General features: G+C 42.0%; 1 protein-coding gene across 1 annotated transcript in view; it reads left to right on the plus strand.

Moving 5' to 3' along the window:
* The first annotated feature begins 266 nt into the window (after window positions 1-266).
* FREM3 (FRAS1 related extracellular matrix 3) overlaps window positions 267-25,672 on the plus strand; it is a 48,605-nt gene continuing 23,199 nt past the window's right edge. Inside the window, 3 exon segments of the mRNA XM_088827851.1 lie at window positions 267-1,162; window positions 1,164-5,431; window positions 7,193-7,331. Coding sequence (XP_088683977.1) covers window positions 267-1,162; window positions 1,164-5,431; window positions 7,193-7,331 — 5,303 coding nt within the window.

A 25,672-nucleotide genomic window follows, 5' to 3' on the forward strand; every position in this document is an offset into this window, starting at 1 on the left:
AACGCCTGGTGCCTGCAGTGGACAGACTGCAGAGGGGCAGAGGCAGAGATGGCTGTGCCCCTTCCCCCCACCCTCCCACCAGCACGCCCCTATCCACCCCCCGCTGCTTTTACCCGCCGCAGCTGAAGCGCAGCCCCTGGCTCTTGATGTGTCCGCTCCCCCGCTCCAGAGTGGACAGCAGCCACCGTCTCTACCGTCTGCACCTGCTGCTGAACGGGCCACTCTGAAGACAGGATACCCTCCAGGCAGCCCATCGCCAAGGCCCCATGGCTGGCATTTCCCCGCGCCCTGCTGGCACGCCCGGGCAGCTTGCAGCCGCGCTCGCCTACCTGCTCCTGAGCTGCCCTGCCCTACAGGGACAGACACCCCCGCCGGAGGCTGAGCCCCCTCGGGTGCCCTACCTGCCCATCTGGGGCTCCCTCGGCCGCTACAGCCCCGACGGCCCGAGCATCCTGCTCGCCAACCCCGGGCTCCGGGTGCCCGTGGGCCGCTCGCTTTGGCTCGACCCGCTCCGGGACCTGGTGATTCGGGTGCAGCAGGGGGACCGGTGCGAGGTGACGGTGTTGGACGCCCTGCCGCCGCGCCACGGCGCGCTCTCCCCGCGCCGCTTCCCCTGCGCCTTCGGGCCCCGCCAGGTCCGGTACACCCACTGGGGCGCCCGCAGCCCCGGACGCGCGCTGGTGCGGCTGCAGCTGCGCTACGACGCCGGCACTTACACGCTCGCGCTGCTCTTCATGCTCGCGGTGGACGTGGTCTTCCACCGGCTGCAGCTGGTGACTAGCAACCGGCCTTTGGCGGTGGAGAAGCTGCGCGGCTGGAGCCACGCCATTGACAGGAGAGTGCTGGCCTTTGCCTCCCCGGAGTCCCGGACCGCGGCCACCCGCAGGTGCCGGCTCACCCCTGTTCCCCCCGAGGGTGGCCCACTGCCCAAGTATGGGCGTTTGGTGGATGCCGCGGGGGCCCCTCTCCCCAGGGCCAAGGCCACAGACTGTGAGGCTTTTATCCGGGCTGGGGTACGCTACCAGCATACCTCCACCACCCCCTCGCCCAGCCGGGACTATGTGCCCATGGTGACGGAGCTGCTAGGGCCAGGGGACCCAGGAGCTGAGTCAGGGGAGCTGCTGCTGCGAGAACATTTCCAGCTGCTGGTGAGGCTCCTCGGATCAGAACACGGCGCCCAGGCCCAGCCTCGCAGCTCCGATGATGCTGGCGGTCCATCAGTTCCTGCTGACAGCCGACGCCCTGGCTGCGGAGGACAAGAAGTCTAATGCCGATGACCTGGTCTTCAACATTCTCAATGCTCCCATCACTCCGCCGGGGCACCAGGGCTACGTGGTTAGCACTGATGACCCCCTGGGCCTTCCAGTGTCGTTCTTCAGCCAGCGGGAGCTGCGGGAACTGAAAATTGCTTTTCAGCCCCCTGCTGAGAAATCGGATGCGGAGCACCTCTCCCAACTGGAGATGGAGGTGATGGATGCAGATGGTGCCACCTCAGACCCCTTTGCCTTTACAGTGATGGTGAAACCCCTGAACACCCTGGCCCCGGTCGCTAGCTATGACCGGGGATTACTACTTTTTGAAGGTCAGTCAAGGCCCCTCTCCAGCGCCCACAGCCTTCAGTTCAGTGATAGTGATCACCTGGGAGAGGTGAACGTGTCTGCCATCAGGGGCTTGGGACACGGGCAGCTGGTCATGCTTGGGGCGCCAGCAGGGTGCAAGCATTTCACGCCAACAGACCTGGCAGCAGGGCGAGTGGTGTACCAGCATGATGGCAGCAACACCTACAGCGACAACATCGTCTTCCGGATGGAGGATGGGCACCACCAGGTGGAATTCCTCTTCCCTCTGGCCATCATCCCTGTTGATGATGAACCACCAATGGTCACTGCCAACACTGGACTCTCAGTGACTGAAGGGCAGGCGGTCCAGATCTCCGCCTTTGTCCTGTGTGCGACGGATATTGACTCTGAGGACTCAACCATCCACTTTGTGCTGGAGGACCAGCCTCTGGAAGAAGAAGAGGAAGAAAGAGGCAGGGATCTGGCTCCCGGGTCCTCCAGCTCAAGTCAGTATCTGGGGGAGATGCTGCTGCGGCAATCAGAACCACCTCGGGCTCCTGAAGATGAAGGCTGGTATTACGTGAGAAAGAAAGGACTTCATGAGAAGGTGGTGACTAAGTGGCTTCAACAAGACATAGTGGAAGGGAGACTTTTCTACCGCCATCTTGGACCCCTTGGTCCTCAATCCATAATGGCCCAGGTAACTTTCCACGTGCAGGGTGACCATGACCCACCCAATCTATCCAAGCAACATTTCTTCACCATCAGAGTCCAACCAGTGGATCTGCAGAGTCCAGAGCTGTTTCCAGCAACTACCTTAGAAATGGCCGTGCAGCAGTACCAACTCACTCACTTCCAGAAGAAATTCCTCCAATATATTGATGGGGACTCAGATGACCAGCACCTATGGTACACCCTACTGATGCCCCCTACTGACACAGATGGCAACCACCAAGTCCAGGCTGGAGAAATTGTGCTCACTGATTCACCAGACATACCCATTGTGCACTTCACCCAGGCCCAGGTAAATCACCAGGAAGTTGCCTACCAGCCCCCCCGGAAGAAGCTGGGTATTGTACCGCGGATTGTGCAGTTCACCTACCAGGTGGAGGATGCTGCAGGCAATAGTGTACCTGGCACATTCACATTATTCCTGAAGCCTGTGGACAGCCAGCCTCCTCAAGTCACCAACAGAGGCTTTACTGTCTTAGGAGAGTGTTTCAGCCTCAGCAGTAATGAGCTGGATGTTTCAGACCCTGACACAGACATTGGCCAGATTGTCTTCATATTAGTTTGGGGTCCCCAACGTGGACATTTGCAGTACTTAAAAAAATATATGGTCCCAGGGGAATATTTCACGCAAGCTGATATTGTTAATGGGAGTATCTCTTATCAGAACCGCAGAAACCAGGCCACCAGTGATACCTTCCATCTGGAAGTAAGTGACAAGGTGCATCACATACCTGTCACTGTCCAGATTTCTGTGCATCCCGCAGCAGCTGACAGAAGTCCCAGGACCTCTATTATAGGCAGTGCATTATTAGATGTGTCCATAGATGTACTAGAAAATACAGCCACTGAGATTACCATGGACATCATCCACGGTCAAAAGGACACAGGCGACTTGATGCTCTCTTTCACTGTGGAAGACAGCCCCAAATTGGGCACTATTCTGGTGACTGGTTTACCCACAGAACAGTTCACCCAAGAGGACCTCATCAGTGGGACAGTAGCCTATGTCCACACAGGAGGTGAGGTTGGATTCCAGAAGCAGCATGATGCCTTCAGGCTTGCCCTCTCCAAGGATCCTTATCAGCGGATGATGGGAGACAGCACAGTGGAAGAAGTGCAGGTTCAAGTGGTTGTGCTGCCCGTCAACAATGTGGCCCCCAAGGTCTTGGTCAGGGAGCCTTACGTTGTCCATGAAGGTGGGAAGAGTGCCTTGACCTTACAACATCTCAGCATTGAAGATGCAGACATTCCCCAAGATGAAATTCTCTGCACAGTAACTGGTCAGCCAGTCTCTGGCTACCTGGAAAATATGACACCAGCTCCTGGATCAGAAGAGACCCGAGCTGGTTATCCCATCAGTGCTTTCTCCATCAGAGATGTCCAGGGAAGACATATCAACTATGTACAGAGTATCCACAAGGGGGTAGAACCACAAAAAGATCAATTCACCTTTTGTTGCTCTGATGGCATCAACTTCTCCCCACATGTCTTCTTTCCTATAATTATCTTACCCACCAATGATGAGCAGCCTGAACTTTTTGTCCGTGAGTTTGTGGTACTAGAGGGAATGACCATCGTCACAGACACCCCACTGCTCAATGGAGCCGATGCTGACCTGCCACCAAATGAGCTTCACTTTCAGCTCACAGCCCTCCCTCGGCATGGGCGAATTATACAGCAGCTGGCCACAGAGAGCCGGCCCATCCGTAGCTTCACCTTACAGGAGATTCAGGAGGCCTCCACCATTGTGTATGAGCACGATGACTCTGAGACCACAGAGGACAGTTTTGAGGTCTGGCTGAGTGACGGCAAGCATACCACCCACAGGATGGTACCCATTGTGGTGATCCTGGTGGACAATGTACCCCCTCGGCTGACCATCAACAATGGGCTGCAAGTAGAAACTGGACACACTGAGGTCATCACCAATCGGGTCCTCAAAGCCACAGATCTTGACTCAGATGATAAGAGCCTCAGTTTTATCCTCCGCTCTGGGCCTCAAGAAGGGCTTCTACAGCAACTGAAAAAACCCAGAGGGGAGGGGAGGAACAACCTCACCCTGGGAATGAACTTCACCCAGGGTGAGATTGACCGAGGCCTCATCTGTTATACCCACACAAGCCAAGGATTTCGTGACCTTATCAAGTTTGATGTGACTGATGGGATTAACCCTTTGCTAGACCGCTATTTCAGCATCACCATTGGCAGCTTAGACAGGGTCTTCTTGCCTGAGGTGGTTAGCAGAGGGGTCACCTTGACAGAAGGTGGCAGAGTGACCCTCACCACGGATCTGCTTAGCACCAATGACATCAACAGCTTTGACGAACAGCTGCACTTTAGCATCACACGGGCTCCTAGCCTGGGCTGCTTGGAAATCTCTGACCACCCTGGGGAGCCCTTTCACTCTTTCACTCAGCGGCAGTTGGCTGGCAACAAGATAGTCTATGTTCGTACTTCAAATGATGCGATAAAGATGGACAGCTTTGAGTTTCAAGAGACTGATGAACATAACCCCGTGTTTCAGACCTTCAGGATCTTCATCACGGATGTGAATGATAAGAAACCTATCATGACCATCCATAAACTGATCCTGCAAGAAGGGGAAAGAAAATGCATCTCTCCCTTTGAGTTGACAGCGGAAGACAAGGACACCCCAGATGATCTTCTCCTCTTTACCATCACCCAGGTCCCCATCCATGGCAGGATTTTGTATAATGGCAGTTGTCCCGTGACCACCTTCACCCAACGGGACCTGAATGAGAACTTGGCTTGCTACTGGCATGATGGCAGTGAGACAACTGAAGACAGTGTCTCCTTGACTGTGACAGATGGCACTCATGCCGATTTCTATGTCTTCCCAAACACTGCTGTGGAGACACACAGACCTCAGGTAATGTGGGTTCACATAAGAAACTCCATCGACAACAGGGTCTCCCAGACTGCCTTTAACGAGGATGCCCTGGCCTTGAAACACCTTCACACTGGACATGTGGGCTTCCTGATTACCAGCAGGTCTCTGAAGACAGAGGACTGGGACAGTTCCCACAGGCTCCAGAAGTATAAACTGACCAGAGGACCGGCGCATGGCTTCATTATCAACACTGGCCTTGGAAATGAGAACACGCGAGTTTTTACACAAGGTTAGTTCACTTTCACACATTGGAGAAGGAAATGGCAACCCACTTCAATGTTCTTGCCTGGAGAATCCCAGGGACGGGGGAGCCTGGTGGGCTTCCGTCTATGGGGTCACACAGAGTTGGACATGACTGAAGTGACTTAGCAGCAGCAGCAGTACACAGTGTCCCCTGATACCTTTGTCCTGCTCCTTAAGTAGATCAGATCTCCCAGCTCTGCGGGGAAATTGTCCTAACCTCAGTCCTTTAGCACAAAGATTCTAATTCTAATGAAATACAATGGAATGAGAAATTAACAAAGAAAGGCAACAAACCCATTATCAGCTGTTTCATCAGCATGCTCTTTAAACTGGAACTCTCAGACAATCCATCAGGTTTGTAGTTTACACATTCAGTTCAGTTCAGAACTGCCAAATATAGGTAGACAGCTTCTGCTTCTGAAGTATTGTAAGATTACAATGATTTTGAAAAGATCAGTTTAAATTTGAATTTTAAGTAAAGAATGACATACCTAGGAATCACTTGCATAGTTTACCAGTAAGTCTGGATTTCTAAAGATAGTGGTTTGGTGTCTTGACTTCAGATATAAAAATTATACTGCACATTTTGTTGTACTATTCAAATTCAATTTCTGTATCTGGAAAATGCATAGAACTAAGTTTGCCTAGGGCCACTTGCAATGCCGGAGACACAGGAGACATGGGTTTGATCCCTGGGTGATGAAAATCCCCTGGAGAAGGAAATGGCAACCCAGTAATCTTGCCTGGGAAATTCCATGGGCAGAGAGGCTTGGCAGGCTATAGTCCATAGCAAAAAGTCTGACAGGACTGAGTGACTTAACACACATGCATGCACACAAGTTTGCCTAACTATGGGAGTATATGTTTTAATGATCATTTTTCATTTATATTTGTTGTTACCACTAATGGTGAACTAAAGGCAAGTCCTTCTGGCCTCCCAGGTGATAAGACACTGCTGCTCTTCACATAGTCATAAAACTTTTTCATGTAGCTCTATACATGAGATGCAAAAAGATACATGGAATTGTACACATAAAGCTGGTTGCCATTTTAGAGTAAAACTAAAGAAGGCTGTTTAAAAAACAGTTTCTTTACATTTTCAGAATTGCTTCTAAACCAAGTGAAATCATATGAGGTTCTATAAAAATTGTTCTTGCAAATGAATACCCCAAAATGCAAATTGTCTTGAAGATACTAGTATTAGCAATACAAAAACACAATTATAGACCCAACTGACACATTCTCAAATATCCAAGAGAATGGGCAATAGAAAAGCATCATGATTTTATTCTTATTTCCTTTTTACTGAGGATGCAATGGTTATTCTTGTTTAAATTCGTTTCAACAAATAGTTCATGAGTATCCAAGTATTTCAACCTTGGATAAAAGACCTACCACCAGCTGGATTAAGCTATCTGTAGAGGACCACAGTATTGCAAACTGTGCATAGGTAGAACCCGGGCATCCTTCTTGGATACCCATCTCGTTATCCCAGAGATCATACACAGAGTAGCACAGTTACAGAATTTAAAATTATAAGGTTCCATTTTTTTGCTATTACAACTTTATGAAAAAGTTAAATTCTTATTAACCTCTTTATTTTTTTAAAAGTTAGATTCGTGTTCATTTAATCATTTTTAAATTTACTAATTGTAGTATTTTCATGCCCTATAAAAAACACTGAAGTTCTTATACTCATTTTCTGTGTGCCAAGACGGTGTGTGTATGATGCTTGCTCTTTTACTAGCTGACATTGATGAGATGAGGATCTACTACATCTTGAATGAAGGCAGCAAGGCAACTAAAGACATCTTCTACTTCTCTGCTGAAGACAATGATAAGTCAGTACTGAAACCATACCCGGCAGTCTTGGTTAACTCAAGTCAGTATGAGATGGGAAAGAATTAAATCATGTACATAGTAATCACAATCAGTAATGTCATAGTAACACCAAATGAATTCTTTTGGTTTTATTTGTAGTCTTCTGCCAAAGCATCCTTGACAAATCACTTTTTAGGAAGGGAAAGCAATGAAAATTTTCAATAATTAATATGAAGTATTTTACCTGACCAAGGTTATGCATGACATCCTATAGGCAAGTAAATTTCCTCTTCAAGAGGATCGGAGAATGTAGCTGGTATTTTGTCTTACTCTAAAACTGAAACAAATCTACAGGAGGGGAGGATGGGATAAATTGAAAGACTAGCATTGACATATATACACTACCATGTGTAAGATAGCTGGTAGGAAGCTGCACGGGGAGCTCAGCTACACACTCTGTGATGACCCAGATGGGTAGGATAGGGGTGGGACGTGAGAAGGTTAAAGAGGGAGCGGATATATGTGTATGTATAGCTGATTCACTTTGCAGAAACTAACACAATACTGTAAAGCAACTATACTCCACTAAATAAAATAAAAGAAAAAATGAAAATAAATATATCTAAAAATCGATCATTAGATGTTGTTAGGCATTTTAGCTCCAGTACTGAATCTTAGTGACTCCTTGATCTTCAGTTCATTTCACGTCGCTCAGTCGTGTCCGACTCTTTGTGACCCCATGAATCACAGCACGCCAGGCCTCCCTGTCCATCACCAACTCCCTGAGTTCACTCAAACTCATGTCCATCGAATCGGTGATGCCATCCAGCCATCTCACTCTCTGTCGTCCCCTTCTCCTCCCGCCCCCAATCTTTCCCAGCATTAGAGTCTTTTCCAGTGAGTCAACTCATCGCATGAGGTGGCTGAAGTATTGGAATTTCAGCTTTAGCATCAGTCCCTCCAACGAACACCCAGGATTGATCTCCTTTAGAATGAACTGGTTGGATCTCCTTGCAGTCCGAGGGACTCTCAAGAGTCTTCTCCAACACCACAGTTCAAAAGCATCAATTCTTCGGCGATCAGCTTTCTTCACAGTCCAACTCTCACATCCATACATGACCACGGGAAAAACCATAGCCTTGACTAGATGGACCTTGGTTGGCAAAGTAATGTCTCTGCTTTTTAATATACTATCAAGGTTGGTCATAACTTTCCTTCCAAGGAGTAAGTGTCTTTTAATTTCATGGCTGCAATCAGCATCCGCAGCGATTTTGGAGCCAGAAAATGATTCAGTTCAGTTCAGTTGCTCAGTCGTGTCCAACTCTTTGCTACCTCATGATCTTAGAAGTGTAATATTCCTGGGTGGGGTGAATGACTGGTGCACAGGAAAACTTTCTTTAAAAACATGCCTATTTATGCTGAGCCTCTGTGCATGTATTGTGTCTTCAAAGTAGCATACTGGGCAGCAGCTAGTTAACTAGAAGGCACTTTCTTTACTCAGCCAGAGATGTACTGATTATGTGGTCAAGAACAATCATTTTGCAGTAAGACAGGATAATTGCAAAAATTATGTCCATGTACTGCTTGCCACTCTATAAACTCTTTCAGTATAAATCATTACTCATTCTCAGTAAATAACATGAATTTTCTGCCTAAATCATGTGCAGTCAGTCAGGACTGTATTTACTGAAAAACAGTCTTCAATGAGAGGCACTATGGTATACCAAGTTTGAACCCCAGTTGGCCCATGTGACCTTGAGCAGGTTACCTTGTCCTTTCTGTGATTCATTTCCCTCAACTCTAAAATGACGGGTCTTCATACCTCTTCCAAAGGGTCACTAAGAGAAATAAATGAGATAATGTATGTAAAGCACTTGAATCACGTTGTTGTTGTTTAGTCACTAAGTCATGTCCGACTCTGCAACCCCATGGACTGTAGCCCACCAGACTCCTCTGTCCATGGGATTTCCCAGGCAAAGACAATGGAGTGGGTTGCCATTTCCTTCTCCAAGGGATCTTCCCAACCCAGGGATTGAGCTTATACCTCCTTCTTGTCAGGCGATTCTTTAGCACTGAGCCGCCTGGGAAGGCCATACTTGGCTCACAGCAGATGCGTAGTAAGAGTTAGTTACCGTCTCTGTTTCTGATGAGACTGACCACAGTGGCAACCACTGATCCCTCCTCTCCATCTTTTCACTTAGAGTTTAACAGATCTTTCCTTCTTTCCCTAAGTTCTCAAAAATCAAAATTACTACAAAGATGAGGATGAATTTAAGCCTTCTCAACTGGTTCACTAAAGTAAAACACTTGTAAGATTCAGATGGTTTATAATGATTTTTTTTTTCTGTTTTTGAGGATGATATAAAAAGATGTACATCTAATTTGGACACTGTGCTTTCTGGGCAACATCAGAGACAAGAGTCGATCAGTGATGGTAATAATGTGAATTTTATATAACTGCCATTGTTGAGTGCTTTTGTGGGCCAGTCACTGTAAAATAAAAAGCAAATGTTACTAGGCCCATTTTGAAATGAAGACACTGAGGCTGAATAACTTGCCCGAAGTCATCTGGGTAATAAGTAGGTAAACTGGAATTAAACCCAGATCTCACAGATTCCAAAGCCAGGGCTTTTAACCACTAATGCTATGCTGCCTTTGTTTTGGGAAACTGAAATCATGAGAAGTCAGAGAACAGGGCAGACAGCACTGCCTAACCTGGCAAAGAAGCACCTTATAAATTCAAGTGGTAAGAATGGCCAAACAAATTCCAGAACATTTGAGGATTTGCTTGCTCATAGTTGGATCTTGATACGTATGCATGTCCATAAGCTAATTAAATATTTTTAAATATTTATTTGTTTAACATTCATTTAATTCAGTGTATGCTTTTAATTGTTTTCTAAATACTATACACGGAGCTAAAATCCATGTCTACCTATGTGGAGCATTCTTGGAATAGCTTACAAATTCTGATGAAAGACTCACTTTAAACTTTTTTGTATTTGCTATGTTCAAATTTTATGAATGTGTATCTTTACAATAGCCAACTTAATCTTTTTTACTTTTTAAAATATCCCCACTTTTTAAGGTATTTCCCAAATGGAATGTTTAATGAAACTTGCACTGTGGTCTATTTTTTGTTTGTTCTATTTTATTGAAGTATAATTGATTTATTAGGCTGTGTTAATTTCTACTGCACAGCAAAGTGAACCAGTTTATATATATATACACACACACACACACACATATGTATATTCTTTTTTATTCTTCTCCATTATGGTTTATCTCAGGATATTGAGTTTAGTTCCATGTGCGGTACAGAAGGTTCTTGTTGTTTCTCTTTTTTGTGTGTAGTGCTGTATACCTGTTAATCCCAAGCTCCTCTTTTATTCCTCCCCTGCTTCCCCTTTGGTAACCATAAGTTTGTTTTCTGTGTCTGTGAGTCTGTTTCTGCTTTGCGGATAGGTTCATTTGTGTCATATTTTAGATTCCACCTAAAAATGATATCATGCGGTATTTGTCTTTCTCTCTATGACTTACTTCACTTAGTATGACAAACTCTGGGTCCATCCATGTTGCTGCAAATGGCTTTATTTAATTCATTTTTATAGCTGAGTAGTGTTCCATTGTATGTATACACTATATCTTCTTTATCCATTCCTATGTTGATGGACATTTAGGTTGCTTTCATTTCTTGGCTATTGTAAATAGTGCTACAATGAACACAATGTGATCTATCAATAATTGTCTTTCCTAATAACATACAGCACTGGCAGAAAGTACTGTTTCCAGTTATTTAAGGAATTTGGGATGGACACTCTTCCAGGGATGTATTTTTCACTACTGGGTTGGAAACAGACTTTGTTGTTATTTGCGGTACCAATGTTGGAGCCATTAGAATACTGTGCCTTGCCTGCAGGACTATGCAGTAGGCCTGTCCATGTATGACCTTGCACCAGAGTCTTACAGGTGGAAGTACTGGCAGGATGACTCTGCTGCTGCTGCTGCTGAGTCACTTCAGTCGTGTCTGACTCTGTGTGACCCCATAGATGGAAGCCCACCAACTCCCCCGTCCCTGGGATTTTCTAGGCAAGAACACTGGAGTGGGTTGCCATTTCCTTCTCCAATGCATGAAAGTGAAAAGGGAAAGTGAAGTCTCTCAGTCGTGTCCGACCCCCAGCGACCCCACGGACTGCAGCCCACCAGGTTCCTCCATCCATGGGATTTTCTAGGCAAGAGTACTGGAGTGGCTTGCCATTGCCTTCTCCGAATATGACTCTAGAGTTGCAATTTATTGAAACCCCAAGACTGAGAGCAGGAAAGCTTCCAGCTCATAGGTTCTGAAACCAGGCCACCTGGATTCAAATCCCAGCTTCACTGCTTAATAGCTCTGTATCTTTGAGAAACTCTGCTTTGGTTTCCTCATCTGTGAACCAGAGGTAATTATATCAATTGCCTCACAGGATAACTGAGTTCAGTTCAGTTCAGTCGCTCAGTTGTGACTGACTCTTGGCGACCCCATGAATCACAGCACACCAGGCCTCCCTGTCCATCACCAACTCCCAGAGTTCACTCAAACTCATGTCCATAGAGTTGGTGATGCCATCCAGCCATCTCATTCTCTGTTGTCCCCTTCTCCTCCCGTCCCCAATCCTTCCCAGCATCAGAGTCTTTTCCAATGAGTCAACTTGTTGCATGAGGTGGCCAAAGTATTGGAGTTTCAGCTTTAGCATCAGTCCTTCCAACGAACACCCAGGATTGATCTCCTTTAGAATGGACTGGTTGGATCTCCTTGCAGTCCAGGGACTCTCAAGAGTCTTCTCCAGCACCACAGTTCAAAAGCATCAATTCTTCGGCGATCAGCTTTCTTCACAGTCCAACTCTCACATCCATACACAACCACGGGAAAAACCATAGCCTTGACTAGACAGACTTTGGTTGGCAAAGTGATGTCTCTGCTTTTTAATATGCTATCTAGGTTGGTCATAACTTTCCTTCCAAGGAGGAAGCTTCTTTTAATTTCATGGCTGTAATCAACATCTGCAGTGATTTTGGAGCCCAAAAAAATAAAGTCTGACACTGTTTCCACTCTTTCCCCATCTATTTCCCATGAAGTGATGGGACCAGATGCCATGATCTTAGTTTTCTGAATGTTGAGCTTCAAGCCAACCTTTTCACTCTCCTCTTTCACTTTCATCAAGAGGCTTTTTAGTTCCTCTTCACTAGGATATTGTTTCCTATTGCTTCTATAACAAATTATCACAAACTTAGTGGCTTAAAGAAATGGAAATCTATCATCTTATAGTTCAGCAGGTCAGAAGTCCAATATGGCTTTTACTGGGCTAAAATCAAGGTTTGGATAAAGCTGTATTTCTTTATGGAGACTCTAGGGGAGAATCCCATTTCCTTGCCCTTTCTAGCTTCTAAAAGCTGTTCTCTTCCTCCAGCGTTGAAGCTGGAAGCAACTGGGTCTTTCTTAGGCGCTTCACAGTGACTTGCTTCTGCCTCCCTCTTTCACTTACAAGAACGCTTGTGATTTACACTGGTTTCACTTGTGTAATTCAGCCGAATTTCCCACATCTCAAAATTCTGAATTTAATCATATCCTCAAAGTTCTTGTTACCATGTAGTATAACTTATTCACAGAGTCCAGAGATTAAGATATGGACATTTTTGTGCTAAGTCGCTTCCATTGTGTCTGACAGTTTTTAATGTTATGGACCGTAGCCCGCCAGGCACCACTGTCCATGCGATTCTCCAGGAATGGGTTTCCATGCCCTCCTCCAGGGAATCTTCCCAACCCAGGGATGGAACCCACATCTCATGTCTCCTACATTGACAGGTGGGTTCTTGGCCACTAGCGCCAGCTAGGAAGCCCAGGCATCTTTAGAGGACCATTATTCTGCCTACCACAAGTATTCAGGGAATCAACACACATCAGGTACTTAAGAAATCCTGGCACATAGCAAGCACTCTATAAATATTATTATCTTTAGAATTATCACTTAGCCTACCAAATTTTGTATTTCTTTTCTAGACAAAGAGAATTTTAATCATTTATTCCTAGAAATCTATAATTATATCACTTGATTATAGAAGGTCAAATTTTATACTATTATGGTAAATTTCTTCATTGGGATGCTGCCTGGAAAACTGGACATTTTATCTCTTTTTCTCTGCCTACTTCTAAACTGATTTCATATTTGGAAGTTCACTAAGGGGCCAAGGAAAAATAGGAAGTAACTTAAATCCACCATTCTTGTCTTTTCCACTACACGCTAAGATGCTTTACACGGGAATATCATGCCTGTTCTCACTTTGTTTTCCCTCTCAGCTGTGCCCTTTCCCTTCTGCTCTCCTATAGTCAAATGAAGTAACGTACACCAAAAATATAAGGCCTAGCATTATTATTCCCTAATGAATTTGAATTTTCTTTTTTTCTTTCCTTTCACGTACTTATGAACATAACTATACTTGTGTACACAGATAAACTGGGAAGTCAAAAAATTTTTACAATGTACCTAATTTGTAGATTCCATCAATTTCTGAAGTTTTGAATTATCCAGCCTAAGATTATTTCAGTATAAAATCACCATCTACTTTGTAACATCGATGGGAAATTTCATTATGTTCAAGGTTATCGTAAAAGCCACTGGTAAATGGGAAATACATTTTCTGTGCCAATTAAGCAAAGTGTCAAGTTCATTTATCATCCTCTCCCAAAGTTAGTATACTCACAGATTTATGTTGAAGTTTTGCATAACTCTGCTATACATAATGATGAATGATCTTTTCTACTTACCATAGAATAATATTACCTTAAATTTATATATGACTTAATATTTCTACACTTCCCAGGCAGCTCAATGGTAAAGAATTTGTCTTCCAAGCAGGGGATGCAGGTTCGATCCATGGGTCAGGAAGATCCCCTGGAGAAGGAAATGGCAACCCACTCCAGTATTCTTGCATGGAAAACCCCATGGACAGAGGAGCCTAGTAGTTTACAGTCCATGGGGTTGCAAAAGAGCTGGACACAACGTAGTTACTAAACCACAACAATAATATTTCTACAGAGTGTTTCACAAATGTTATTCCATTTGCTCCTCATCACAGCCTGTGAGATGGGAATTGTTATTTCAAATTTTAAGATGAGGAAATGAGCTTGAGGAGTTAAAGGATTCAGAGAAAGAAACCATCAGAGGAACCAAGTCAATTCTTCCTCATAAGTCAAACTGAATAGCTATATGGCAGTGAGGCAATTTTAGTTTGAGGATGTACTGTGGATATTTAATTGTGTTCATAAGACCAAAAGCAGATTGTTTCATTTTTCTCTTAATTTAAATTATTCAGTATTTAAAGCCAATTTGATCAACAGTATGCATTTGAATATTTGAATCTGACCAGATACTTTTCTCATAGTTCATGTGAGTACTAATTTTCTGTTTCAATGAGCTGACTTTTTCAAGCAAGTGTGAAAATAAAATACATAATAACAGATAAAAAGTGTTTTGGGGAACAATAATAGAACTAATCATAAATCTAGTGTATCTGTCTAATATTCAATTAAGGTAATATCACATTTATTTTGAACTTTAACCTCTCTAAAATCCACTGAAAAATTTGAAAGCAAGGCAGAAATGTCAGAGTAGTCAAATTATTAAAATCTATGGCCTGAAATTTTCATACCTGATTCAAAGAAGCCTTTACTTAGAGTCTGTTTACGCTTATTTCCCAAACAAGTGTAATTTTATTTTAAATAAAAGCAGTAGGAAAAAGTGAGCAGGAGTTAAATGCAGAAAAAGTTACAGAATGCAGAAGACATTGGTTACAATAAGTAGATAAAGAAATCAAATCCATGAGAATTCAAAAGGCAGTGTAACAACAGGATATATCTCAATGTATGTCTACAGCTACTTATAATACACATAGCAGAAGTCAGAACTGCAGTCAGACTGAAAAACATTTTGCAGGCCTTCAAAGAAAGAAAGTGAAAGTGAAGAAGCTCAGTCGAGTTCGACTCTTTGCGACCTCATGGGCTGTAGCCCACCAGGCTCCTCCGTCCATGGGATTCTCCAGGCAAGAATACTGGAGTGGGTTGCCATTTCCTTCTCCAGGGGATCTTCCTGACCCAGGGATCGAACCCAGGTCTCCCGCATTGCGGGCAGATGCTTTAACCTCTGAGCCACCAGGGAAGCCCTGCAGGCCTTCAAGATGATGTCATAATAAATCTATATTTATCATTAAATGAAGAAACCCCAGTGGAAAATAGTGTAAAGTCATAAAGGATGTTACATTTTCGTATAAAATACATTTATGTGCTACATAAACATGAAAATGTCTAAAACATAGAAAGATGTTAAAATGGTTTACAATGGCAATGATGGATTGTAAGTTTTTATTTTCTTTTGATTTTTCCTTACATTTTCTTGGGTAAATGCTTTTTCAATGACCATGATTATTATCTGAAAAATTCAGTTTCCATTTAAGAAAAATGCACTCTTGAATACATCAGAACCATCTGGTTCAATAATATAGATTTAAGTGGCTAACCATATGATACTGGCTTATAAATGATTCAAAAATGTCCCACTTAATAATGCAAAGAATTCAAAAATTCAAACAAAAGAGAATCAGGGCAGATGCTTTGCAGGCAGAAAGTAATTAACAGTTAGGCTTGCTGACTCTTTCCTTCGTGAGTCCTTCCTGGCTGTTTCTTTAATTCCTTGGCAAAAGGTGGCCAAAAATGGGTTGCCAGCCCTTGGGTGATCTACAAGCAAGGCAGGAGCAGGAAGAACAGAGAAGAGGGCAAGAGGGGCAGAGGGAACTCACCACCAGTGTTTCCATGTTCAGTAGAGCCAACCTCTGGAAGAATCTGTTCAGAGATGTGAAATATACAGTCACACGGGGCCAAGTTTGCTGATTTGGTGTAAATATAATTTTGTATCAGCTATCACACTATCTATATGCTAGATAACTTCTCTTTGTGTCATTCTTGATTCAATTAGATTTTGTTCATTTTTGTTCTATACTGAAACCATTGATTTTTTTATTGTAGTTGATTTACAATGTATTAGTTTTAGGTATACAGGAAAATAATTCATTTATATATATTTTATATATATGTATATGTTTTAGATTCTTTTCCCTTATAGGTTAGAAACCATTGATTCTCTATAGAAAGATAGAAAAGGTACTTCCTATTTATCTTTAGATCACCTCAAAAGCTCTTCAGAGTCTCCCCTCAGCCTCACTTCCTTTTTCTGTTATGGAGGCCAGGGCTGGAGTCTGACTGTTGCTTCTGGTATTTTTTTGGTTTGTTTCTGCTACAGATTAATCACGTTAGAAGTGGCAACACCTTTTTGCAATATCCAGGATTGAGTCATATTGGGGAATCCATTCAATGAATGGGAGAATGATAAAGAACATATTGTTAACAATATGACACACTACCACAGCCTTGCTTTTAGCATTGTTAATTATACATACACCTGAAAGCTTTAAGTCTAAAATTTTGCATTAAAATGCAAGCATTTATAGCATACCTAATCTAAAAACATGTAAGTGTTTATAATTCCTCAGATGTCTTATCAATATTTTTTTAAAATGCATGTACATGGTTAAAGAATAATAATTAATAGGAAATTCCCTGGTAGTCCAATGGTTAGGACTCCAAGCTTTCACTGCCAAGGGTGTGAGTTCAATCCCCACTCACAGAACTAAGATCCCCTACAAGCCAAAAATATTTTTTTAATTTTATAAAATTTTAAAAAAGAATAATAATAATTAAACTGTATCGATACCTAGTCCCTTTCCCCAAAGAGGAACTGTTCATTATATTTCCTTACAAAAAGAAAATTATTCATAGCAGAATATCCTTTTTATTTACACAGAAGAGATTGTTTTCTATTCTCAGTTCTAAGCCTGGCCTGCTTTAACTTAAAATATATGTATATTATAAATGATATATGTACTTATCAATTATGAACTAGAACAAATAGATCTACCTTAACAGCCTTATTCTTTTTAAAGAGTTATATAATATTTCATCTTATGGCTGTATTTTGCTTAATTAACTGGTTATCAAGTAAAAGGCATTTTTTTCTTTTCCGGTTTCAATTCTACTGTGAACTTTATCTTAACTTACATTCAAATACAATTGTATATGTTTACTTAGCAGTAAAAATGCTGATTTAATCTGGCTATTTGAATGTCTAAAACATTCTCACATTTTCTTAAATGTCATACTTGCTTCAGACATTAAAAGGCTTTTTCATACAAACATGCTCAGACAGACATGAAACTGGGCAGAAAATACGAGAGCAGTTTATACTAAATTTAATAGTTAAATTTACTTCTAATTTTTAGAAGTAAAAAAAAGTGTGAGCAAGGGAAAAATATAAGCAAAGTCACTTTTGCTGTTAGAGGCATCAAGAAACCTCTGGAATTGTAGACAGGTGGTTCAGTTCAGTTCAATTCAGTCACTCAGTCGTGTCCGACTCTTTGCGACCTCATGAATCACAGCACGCCAGGCCTCCCTGTCCATCACCAACTCCCGGAGTTCACTCAAACTCATGTCCATCGAGTCGGTGATGTCATCCAGCCATCTCATTCTCTGTCATCCCCTTCTCCTCCCGCCCCCAATCCTTCCCAGCATCAGAGTCTTTTCCAGTGAGTCAACTTGTTGCATGAGGTGGCCAAAGTATTGGAGTTTCAGCTTTAGCATCAGTCCTTCCAATGAACATCCAGGATTGATCTCCTTTAGAATGAACTGGTTGAATCTCCTTGCAGTCCAAGGGACTCTCAAGAGTCTTCTCCAGCACCACAATTCAAAAGCATCAATTCTTCGGCGATCAGCTTTCTTCACAGGTAGTTCTTGCTTATCTGGCTCTTCCAGGGTTGACCCTGGAAGAGTCTCTACCTGCAGTGTTTTCAAGGTATGTCGTGTTGAACATGCAAGGATTTGGGTCTGCAACTTAGAATTAAGTCTGCAGTTACAGTGTGCCCCAAGACAGACCTCTTGTCTGAGTACAGATCAAAACAAGTTTTGGTAATTAATTTCTAGATCATTAGTCAGTGGGGCTATGGACACCAACGTGCAGTAATAATGAGAGAGACTAAAGAACCATGTTCATTTACGTGTCACATAGCAGCGTTGGGTGTAATCACCACCCCCTATAAAATATTACACATCCATCCTGGTGCTTGACTCTTGTACCTTATTCATAAAGTAAGAATAAATGGCTCTTAAGCCTTCTAATTTGAATCAATGCCCGTGCTTTATTTTATATGATGTAGCTTGCCAGCACTTGAAAAAAAAAATAGCTGCTTTTCCCATGTCCTTATAACAATTAGAGTTCTTTAGACTTATTTTCCACATAGAAAATTAAGTGGGGATTCGAGATAAATGTTCTTCATTCATTGAGGCAAATGTGAAGTGATTTCCAGAGAACTTTCTCGATTCTCTATTTGATTCTGCTAATGCTAAACCCTCTGGGTTTTGTGGTATTTTTTAAAAGATTAAAATATGTGATTAAATAAAACAAATTCAAATAATACAAAAGAGTATAAAGTGAAAAGCAAAAGTTTTCTTTCCTGTTCCCATTTATGGTCCTATTCCACAGGAAGCCAAAAACTCTCTCTCTGTGTGGGTGTGTGGGTGTGTGGGTGTGCACGCACGCATGTACACATACATAGCTCTAGCTGTAATTAAGTCTTCCATTAATTTTTAAAGTCCTGGAAGCCTGGAAGATAGTAGATAAACTTAGACTTTACTTATTGGTGAAGTTTTAATCTTCCTGTAAAAGGAAACTGTTTAGAATCGTACCTTGGCCTATGGATACTAGGAAAAGAGGAAGAGAAGATAATCAAGCTAATTAAATTGATTCAAACGGTGAAATAATAGATTACTGATCATGATCTGTGTTAGAACTGAAATGCCTCCCTGACAGTGCCTGACATATAATTGATGCGCAAACATGTTGGTTGATAGACGAATAAACACAAATTCATGAAAAAAACTCCAAAGATAAATTCATTCTATGACTGATAGAGGTTGAATGTTTAATTGTAGCCGTGATTTAAAAAAGAATAGTGCTCTTTTAAAAATTGTGAATCACTGTGTCATACACCTGAAGCATATAATATTGTATATCAACCATACCTCAGTTAAATATTTTAATTTTTAAAAATTAAAAAATTAAATAACATTGATCATAATTGTGGATTATTTGTAAGGAGACTTTTTATAAATAAATAAATGTGTATTGTCTGATCAACAATAAGGAGCCTCAAAGAAACATAGCTTTGATATCTTTGAGTATTGCATGAAAGCATTTTTGTTCAATGTTTTTTCCCATAATATGAAACACCAGTTTATTTTTCATCAGTTAATTTTTTTAATGATGCAATTTCACACACAAAAATAGAAAGCCCATTTGAGCATGCAATAACCTAAGAAAGTTTCAGCAGAAGAAAATAATCACACTTTTCAAAGATGATTAATGAAAGAAAAAACCACTTTTGAAGGAAAAGAAATGCTATGAATGATGGGTTTTTAAATATTCTCTACTAGTAAATCAATACTTGCTATACTCGGGTATATATAGTGTGTAATTTTGATCACATTGTTATACCTCTTGCGTTTCATTTTCCAGTTGCTAAATATCCTGATTTGCAGTCAAATTGATTTAAGAAACATTTTATTGCTTGAAAGAGTCAAGGCTGATCTTGTCTTGCATTATGTGGGCCCTTGAATAGTCACTTCAGGGATAAATTTAAAATAAAATTTAAAACCTCAAGATTAAGTCTTAAATTCCACCTGCATGCATATATAGCTTCCCAAGTGGCGCTAATGGTAAAGAATCCACCTGCCAATGCAGGAGACGCAAGAGACACCGGCTCAGTCCCTGGGTCGGGAAGATCTGCTAGAGAAGGAAATGAGGAAATGGCAACCCCCTCCGATACTCTTGACTGGAGAATCCAATGGACAGAGGAGCCTGGTGGGCCATAGTCCAGGGGGGTTGCAAAGAGTGGAACATGACTTAGCAACTAAACAACAACAACTCTTGTCCCAGGTATCATGCTAGACATTTAAACACTTTAGTAAGGAAGGAAGGAAGTGTTAGTTGCTCAGTCATGTCCGACTTTTTGCAACCCTATGGACTGTAGCCCTCCAGGCTCCTCTGTCCATAGGATTTCCCAGGTAAGAATACTCGAGTGGGTCGCCATTCCCTTCTCCAGGGAATCTTCCCAACCCAGGGATCGAACCTGGGTCACCTGCATTGCAGGAGGATTCTTTACCAACTGAGCCACCAGGGAAGCCTTCTCATTTAATCTCCAAAATCATGAGATAGATATTATTCCCCATTTTATGCATAAAGAAGGTAAACCTTGATGGCATTGAGTAAAATGATTATTATTACTAAAGTTATTAGCACTTGAACATTCTAAGGGAGTCATGTGGAAAGATAAGAAAATCACAAAATCCTAATCCTTCTAAAACTAAGTCACTATAAAAATTATCCTTAATGCATTGATCTGGTTTTTGTTCAAAATTACATGTTTATCTGGAAGGCAGAAGACATTTAATTTATAATAAAAATTACAGGCTAACATCTGGAGGCTGATGTTTATATACAACACAGACATAAAATAGATCCTTTGGTAAGGGGATGACAAGGGGCATGAATGCCTGAACGATGCCATTTCTACTTTCAGGAATCAGAAACCACAGCGGGTTTGATGACCCATCCATAGTTTTGAATGACTGGAGCCATTGAAGACAATGTTTTTAAAAGAAAAATTATCTGTAGATTGTATTCTGTCTAACCTTAAAATTAATCAAGCTGCTGGGCATTTTGCTTGTCTTTCTTCCTCAGGACCCAGACACACTGGATGGTCTTCCTGTATGACAATGACTGAGGCTCTTCTAAAGTGATTTATAAAAAAAAATAGGAACGAATTTTTATAGTTTCTCTCAGCCTAAATTGATGAAACACTGGCAGAGAAACAAAACATATGTAAGAAGTGCAGAATGGATGTCAAACCCTATACATATAGTAAAACATGTAACATATAGTAAAACATGTAAAATAGAGCTGATATTTTAACCTGGTTGAATTTCCTAGAAATAACACAAAACTAGAAAGTCAGTAGCAATATGATATCAGCCCCTTGATAAAATCTCAAGCCAACATTAGAGGTAAGGAGTAACTGATTAGGTGATCAAGCGTCACAGTATTTTGTCATTGACATGCAGGTAGACTGTTCTGTTTTTGCTTATGTTTCTTGCCAGTCATTTGAGATGGTGAATACAGAAGTTATTGTCACACAGTGCAGCATAGCAGAGGGAGCATTAGGGCTCCAGATCATAGTTAGTGACATCATCAGTATTCCAGGTCTTGGTTCTTACTGTCATGTTCTTCCTAACTCTCCTTCTATTTTCTATGCTCATTTTCTCCCTCATTTTTCATTTCTTCAGCCCAGGGTGTGGAACGAGCTCTGGATGGACATCATGTCTATCCTGTTCTGCAGTTCTCGGTTCACTTTCCAGCCCCGCCTATGCTTCACCTGTGGTTTTGTTCACATTACTCAATCCTACTTATACCCAATTTTTCATTTGGCAAAATAGCTTTCAGGAACTATAGCATCCTTTGATTAATTCATTAAAAAGTGTTTGCAGGAAGCTAACAATTCTGCTGGCAAGTTGTGATTCACGGGGTCACAAAGAGTCGGACACGACTGAGCGACTGAACTGAACAATTCTGCTTTTAAAATAATCCTGACATAACAACTATCTGACCTGAGTCATATCTAATAAATATGCTGAGGAAGGTGTGCAGTATATATTTTTTTAAATATTCACTTATTTGTCTGTATCAGGTGTTAGATAAAGCATGCAAGATCTTTGCATCTTGTGGGATCTCTCTAGTGGCAACAGACTCTCTAGTCGCAGGGCGTGGGCTTAGTTTCTTCGTGGCGTGTGGATCTTAGTTCCCTGACCAGGGACCAAACTCGAGTCCCCTACAAATCAAGGTGGATTCTTAACCACCGGACTACCCAGGAAGTCCCTAATTTACTATTTTTAGAAGTAAACATTCTCTGAAACCGAATGTGTTGTGATGATGTTTAAAAAAGCCAAAAACATTAGAAAACTCTACTAGAAAAATAAAGTCCTGGGGAAGAGAGGGAAGCTGAATTCCCTTTGAGATTGGTACATAAAATGTTTCACTCGTTCAGTGAGCTTCAAGGAGCTCCCATCTTCTGTTTAGCAATCCGAGAAGGCACCAAGCCTTCCTGAGGGCAGAGCCTCTGGAGACTGGCTGTGTCGCATCTGGAAGTGTCTCTGGCTGGGAGTGACTCAATTGAAAAAGTTTCAGTTCAGTTCAGTTCAGTCGCTCAGTCGTGTCCGACTCTCCGCGACCCCATGAATCACAGCACGCCAGGCCTCCCTGTCCATCACCAACTCCCTGAGTTCACTCAAACTCATGTCCACAGAGTCGGTGATGCCATCCAGCCATCTCATTCTCTGTCGTCCCCTTCTCCTCCCGCCCCCAACCTTTCCCAGCATCAGTCTTTTCCAGTGAGTCAACTCATCGCATGAGGTGGCCAAAGTATTGCAGTTTCAGTTTTAGCATCAGTCCTTCCAATGAACACCCAGGATTGATCTCCCTTAGAATGAACTGGCTGGATCTCCTTGCAGTCCAAGGGACTCTCAAGAGTCTTCTCCAGCATCACAGTTCAAAAGCATCAATTCTTTGGCGATCAGCTTTCTTCACAGTCCAACTCTCACATCCATACATGACCACAGGAAAAACCACAGTCTTGACTAGACGGACCTTTGTTGGCAAAGTAATGTCTCTGTTTTTTAATATATTATCAAGGTTGGTCAAAGTTTAGGTAGACTGAAAATGGCCTTTGATCTCTGCTTTCTGTGATGAAAGAAATGTGGAATATGCACTAGTTGGCAAGGAATTAGGAGAAAAGAAAATGGGTTTCTTGAGACAATGGCGGTCTAGTTGTGTGTGTGTGTGTGTGTGTGTGTGTGTGTGTTTAAGTGACTGGATATAACTACTGGAATTAAATGACTATTTGGGGAAAGACTTGTAATAGACTGCCGTTAGTATTCCATTGTACCTGCATATACTATGTTTTATTTATCCATCCTGTTGATGGATAATTGGGTTGTTTCCACCTTTTAGCTGTTGTGAATAATGCTGTAATGAACAGTGATGTACAAATATCTTTTCAAGTCCCTGCTTTCTGTTCCTTTGGGTATATACCTAAAAGTGGAATTGCTGGGTCTCATGCTTATTTTATGTTTCCTTTTTTTTAAACAACTGTCAAACTGCTTCCCACAGCAGCTGTAGAAATTTCTCTTTTAATGTTCTGATAATTGTGTTACAATATAATTGGTTTTTACATAATCCTTTGTATTTTCTATAATCTATGCATTCACATGATCCTATGCGTTTAGAGACGTTGTTCTAAGAATGTAGACTGCCAAATGGCTTCCGTGGCCCAAAAATGTCCAGAACCTTTGCACATTGCCTTCTCTTTCGTCTAAGGTAAAATAATTTAAATCTCTTAAATCCTGTCAGGTGTTTGGTGTCAGGAACTAAAATGTATGGTCATTACAAAAATAGTGATTTTGCATTATCTTAGAAGTACAGTACCAGTACTCTTGCCTAGAAAATCCCATGGATGGAGGAGCCTGGTAGGCTGCAGTCCATGGGGTCGCTAAGGGTCGGACACGACTGAGCGACTTCACTTTCACTTTTCACTTTCACACATTGGAGAAGGAAATGGCGACCCACTCCAGTGTTCTTGCCTGGAGAATCCCAGGGACGGGGGAGCCTGGTGGACTGCCATCTATGGGGTCACACAGAGTCGGACATGACTGAAGTGACTTAGCAGCAGCAGCAGAAGTACAGTACAAGTGGGCTATACCAATAACATTTTAAAAATGCTTTCAGAGCCAAGTTTTCCTGATTGTTAACATAATAAGCATCTTTACCAACAAATATATTCTGAGAAAACAAAACATGAGTAAGTATAAGTTAAGGCCTTTAAATTATACCAGAGCCTAAGGGCCAGTTAGGTGAATACACTTTGAAAAGCGAGACAGTTCCTAAAGTGTGGTTCCTAAAAAATTCCTAAAAGTTCCTAAAAAATTATATTGGAGTTCTAAAAAGAAAGGATGAAATGGTTGGATGGCATCGTGACTCAATGGACATGAGTTTGAGCAAACTCTGGGAGAGTGGAGGACAGGGAAGACTGGCGTGCTGCAGTCCACGGGTCACAGAGAGTGGGACACAACTTAGTGAATGAGGAGCAAAAAAAGAGTGAAAAATATAGTGTTTCAACAAATTGCATCTCTTGTGTAGAGCTGTAGTCAGTGTAAGACATTGTAAAACGCATTCACTCACAATGCGCAGCCAACACCCTGTAACCATTCCATGGTATCTCAAGGCTGTCTTACAGATAACAGAGTATCTTACAGAGTATGTTACTCTGCCATCTCTACAGGCTTCCTCTAACTTCTGTTTTAAATGAGAAAACTTCTTTAACCACTTAATTTCACTGTTCAGCATTCAGAATATGATTGTCATCAAGTATGGAAAGAGACACACAGCTCAAATTTTACAATAGGCATGGTCCTGTTCTGACTTGACTGTAGCATCATTCATCCAGTTAACAAATATTTATTGAGTACCTGCCCTACTCCAGACACATGGGATGTGACAGGAAATAAAAAAGACATAGTCTCTCCTTTCAAGGAACTTGCAGTTTAACTGCGGATAAGTAAACTGGCTGTGTAAATGCTATATTATTGAATAAAAGTGAGCTTGGACTATTTACAATAACCTAGACATGGAAAAATACCTACATGCCCATCGACAGATGATTGGTTTAATAAGATGTGATATGTGTGTGTATGAGAGAGAGTGTGTTTGTATAATACAAAAACACACATACATGATATATATGTGTGTGTATGTGTATGTACATATTTATATATATATATACATATAGTGATCTTTTTTCTTAAGAGACTTCAAAGCGTCGATAATACTTGTTGCAAGTGATTGTTGTTGTTTAGTACTAAGTCTTGTCTGACTCTTTGCAACCTCATGGACTGCAGCATGCCAGGCTTTCCTGTCCATCACCAACTCCTGGAACTTGCTCAAACTCATATCCATCGAGTCGGTGATACCATCCATACATCTCATCCTGCGCCTTGCAAGAAAAGCTATGACCAACCTAGACAGCATATTTAAAAGCAGAGACATTACTTTGCCCAGAAAGGTCCATCTAGTCAAAGCTATGGTTTTTCCAGTAGTCATGTATGGATGCGAGAGTTGGACTATAAAGAAAGCTGAGCACCAAAGAATTGATACTTTTGAAC

The sequence above is a fragment of the Moschus berezovskii genome, chromosome 19, assembly GCF_049115385.1.
Source record: "Moschus berezovskii isolate FMDL1 chromosome 19, NW_MosBer_1.0, whole genome shotgun sequence".
In the NCBI taxonomy this organism is placed as follows: Eukaryota; Metazoa; Chordata; class Mammalia; order Artiodactyla; family Moschidae; genus Moschus; species Moschus berezovskii.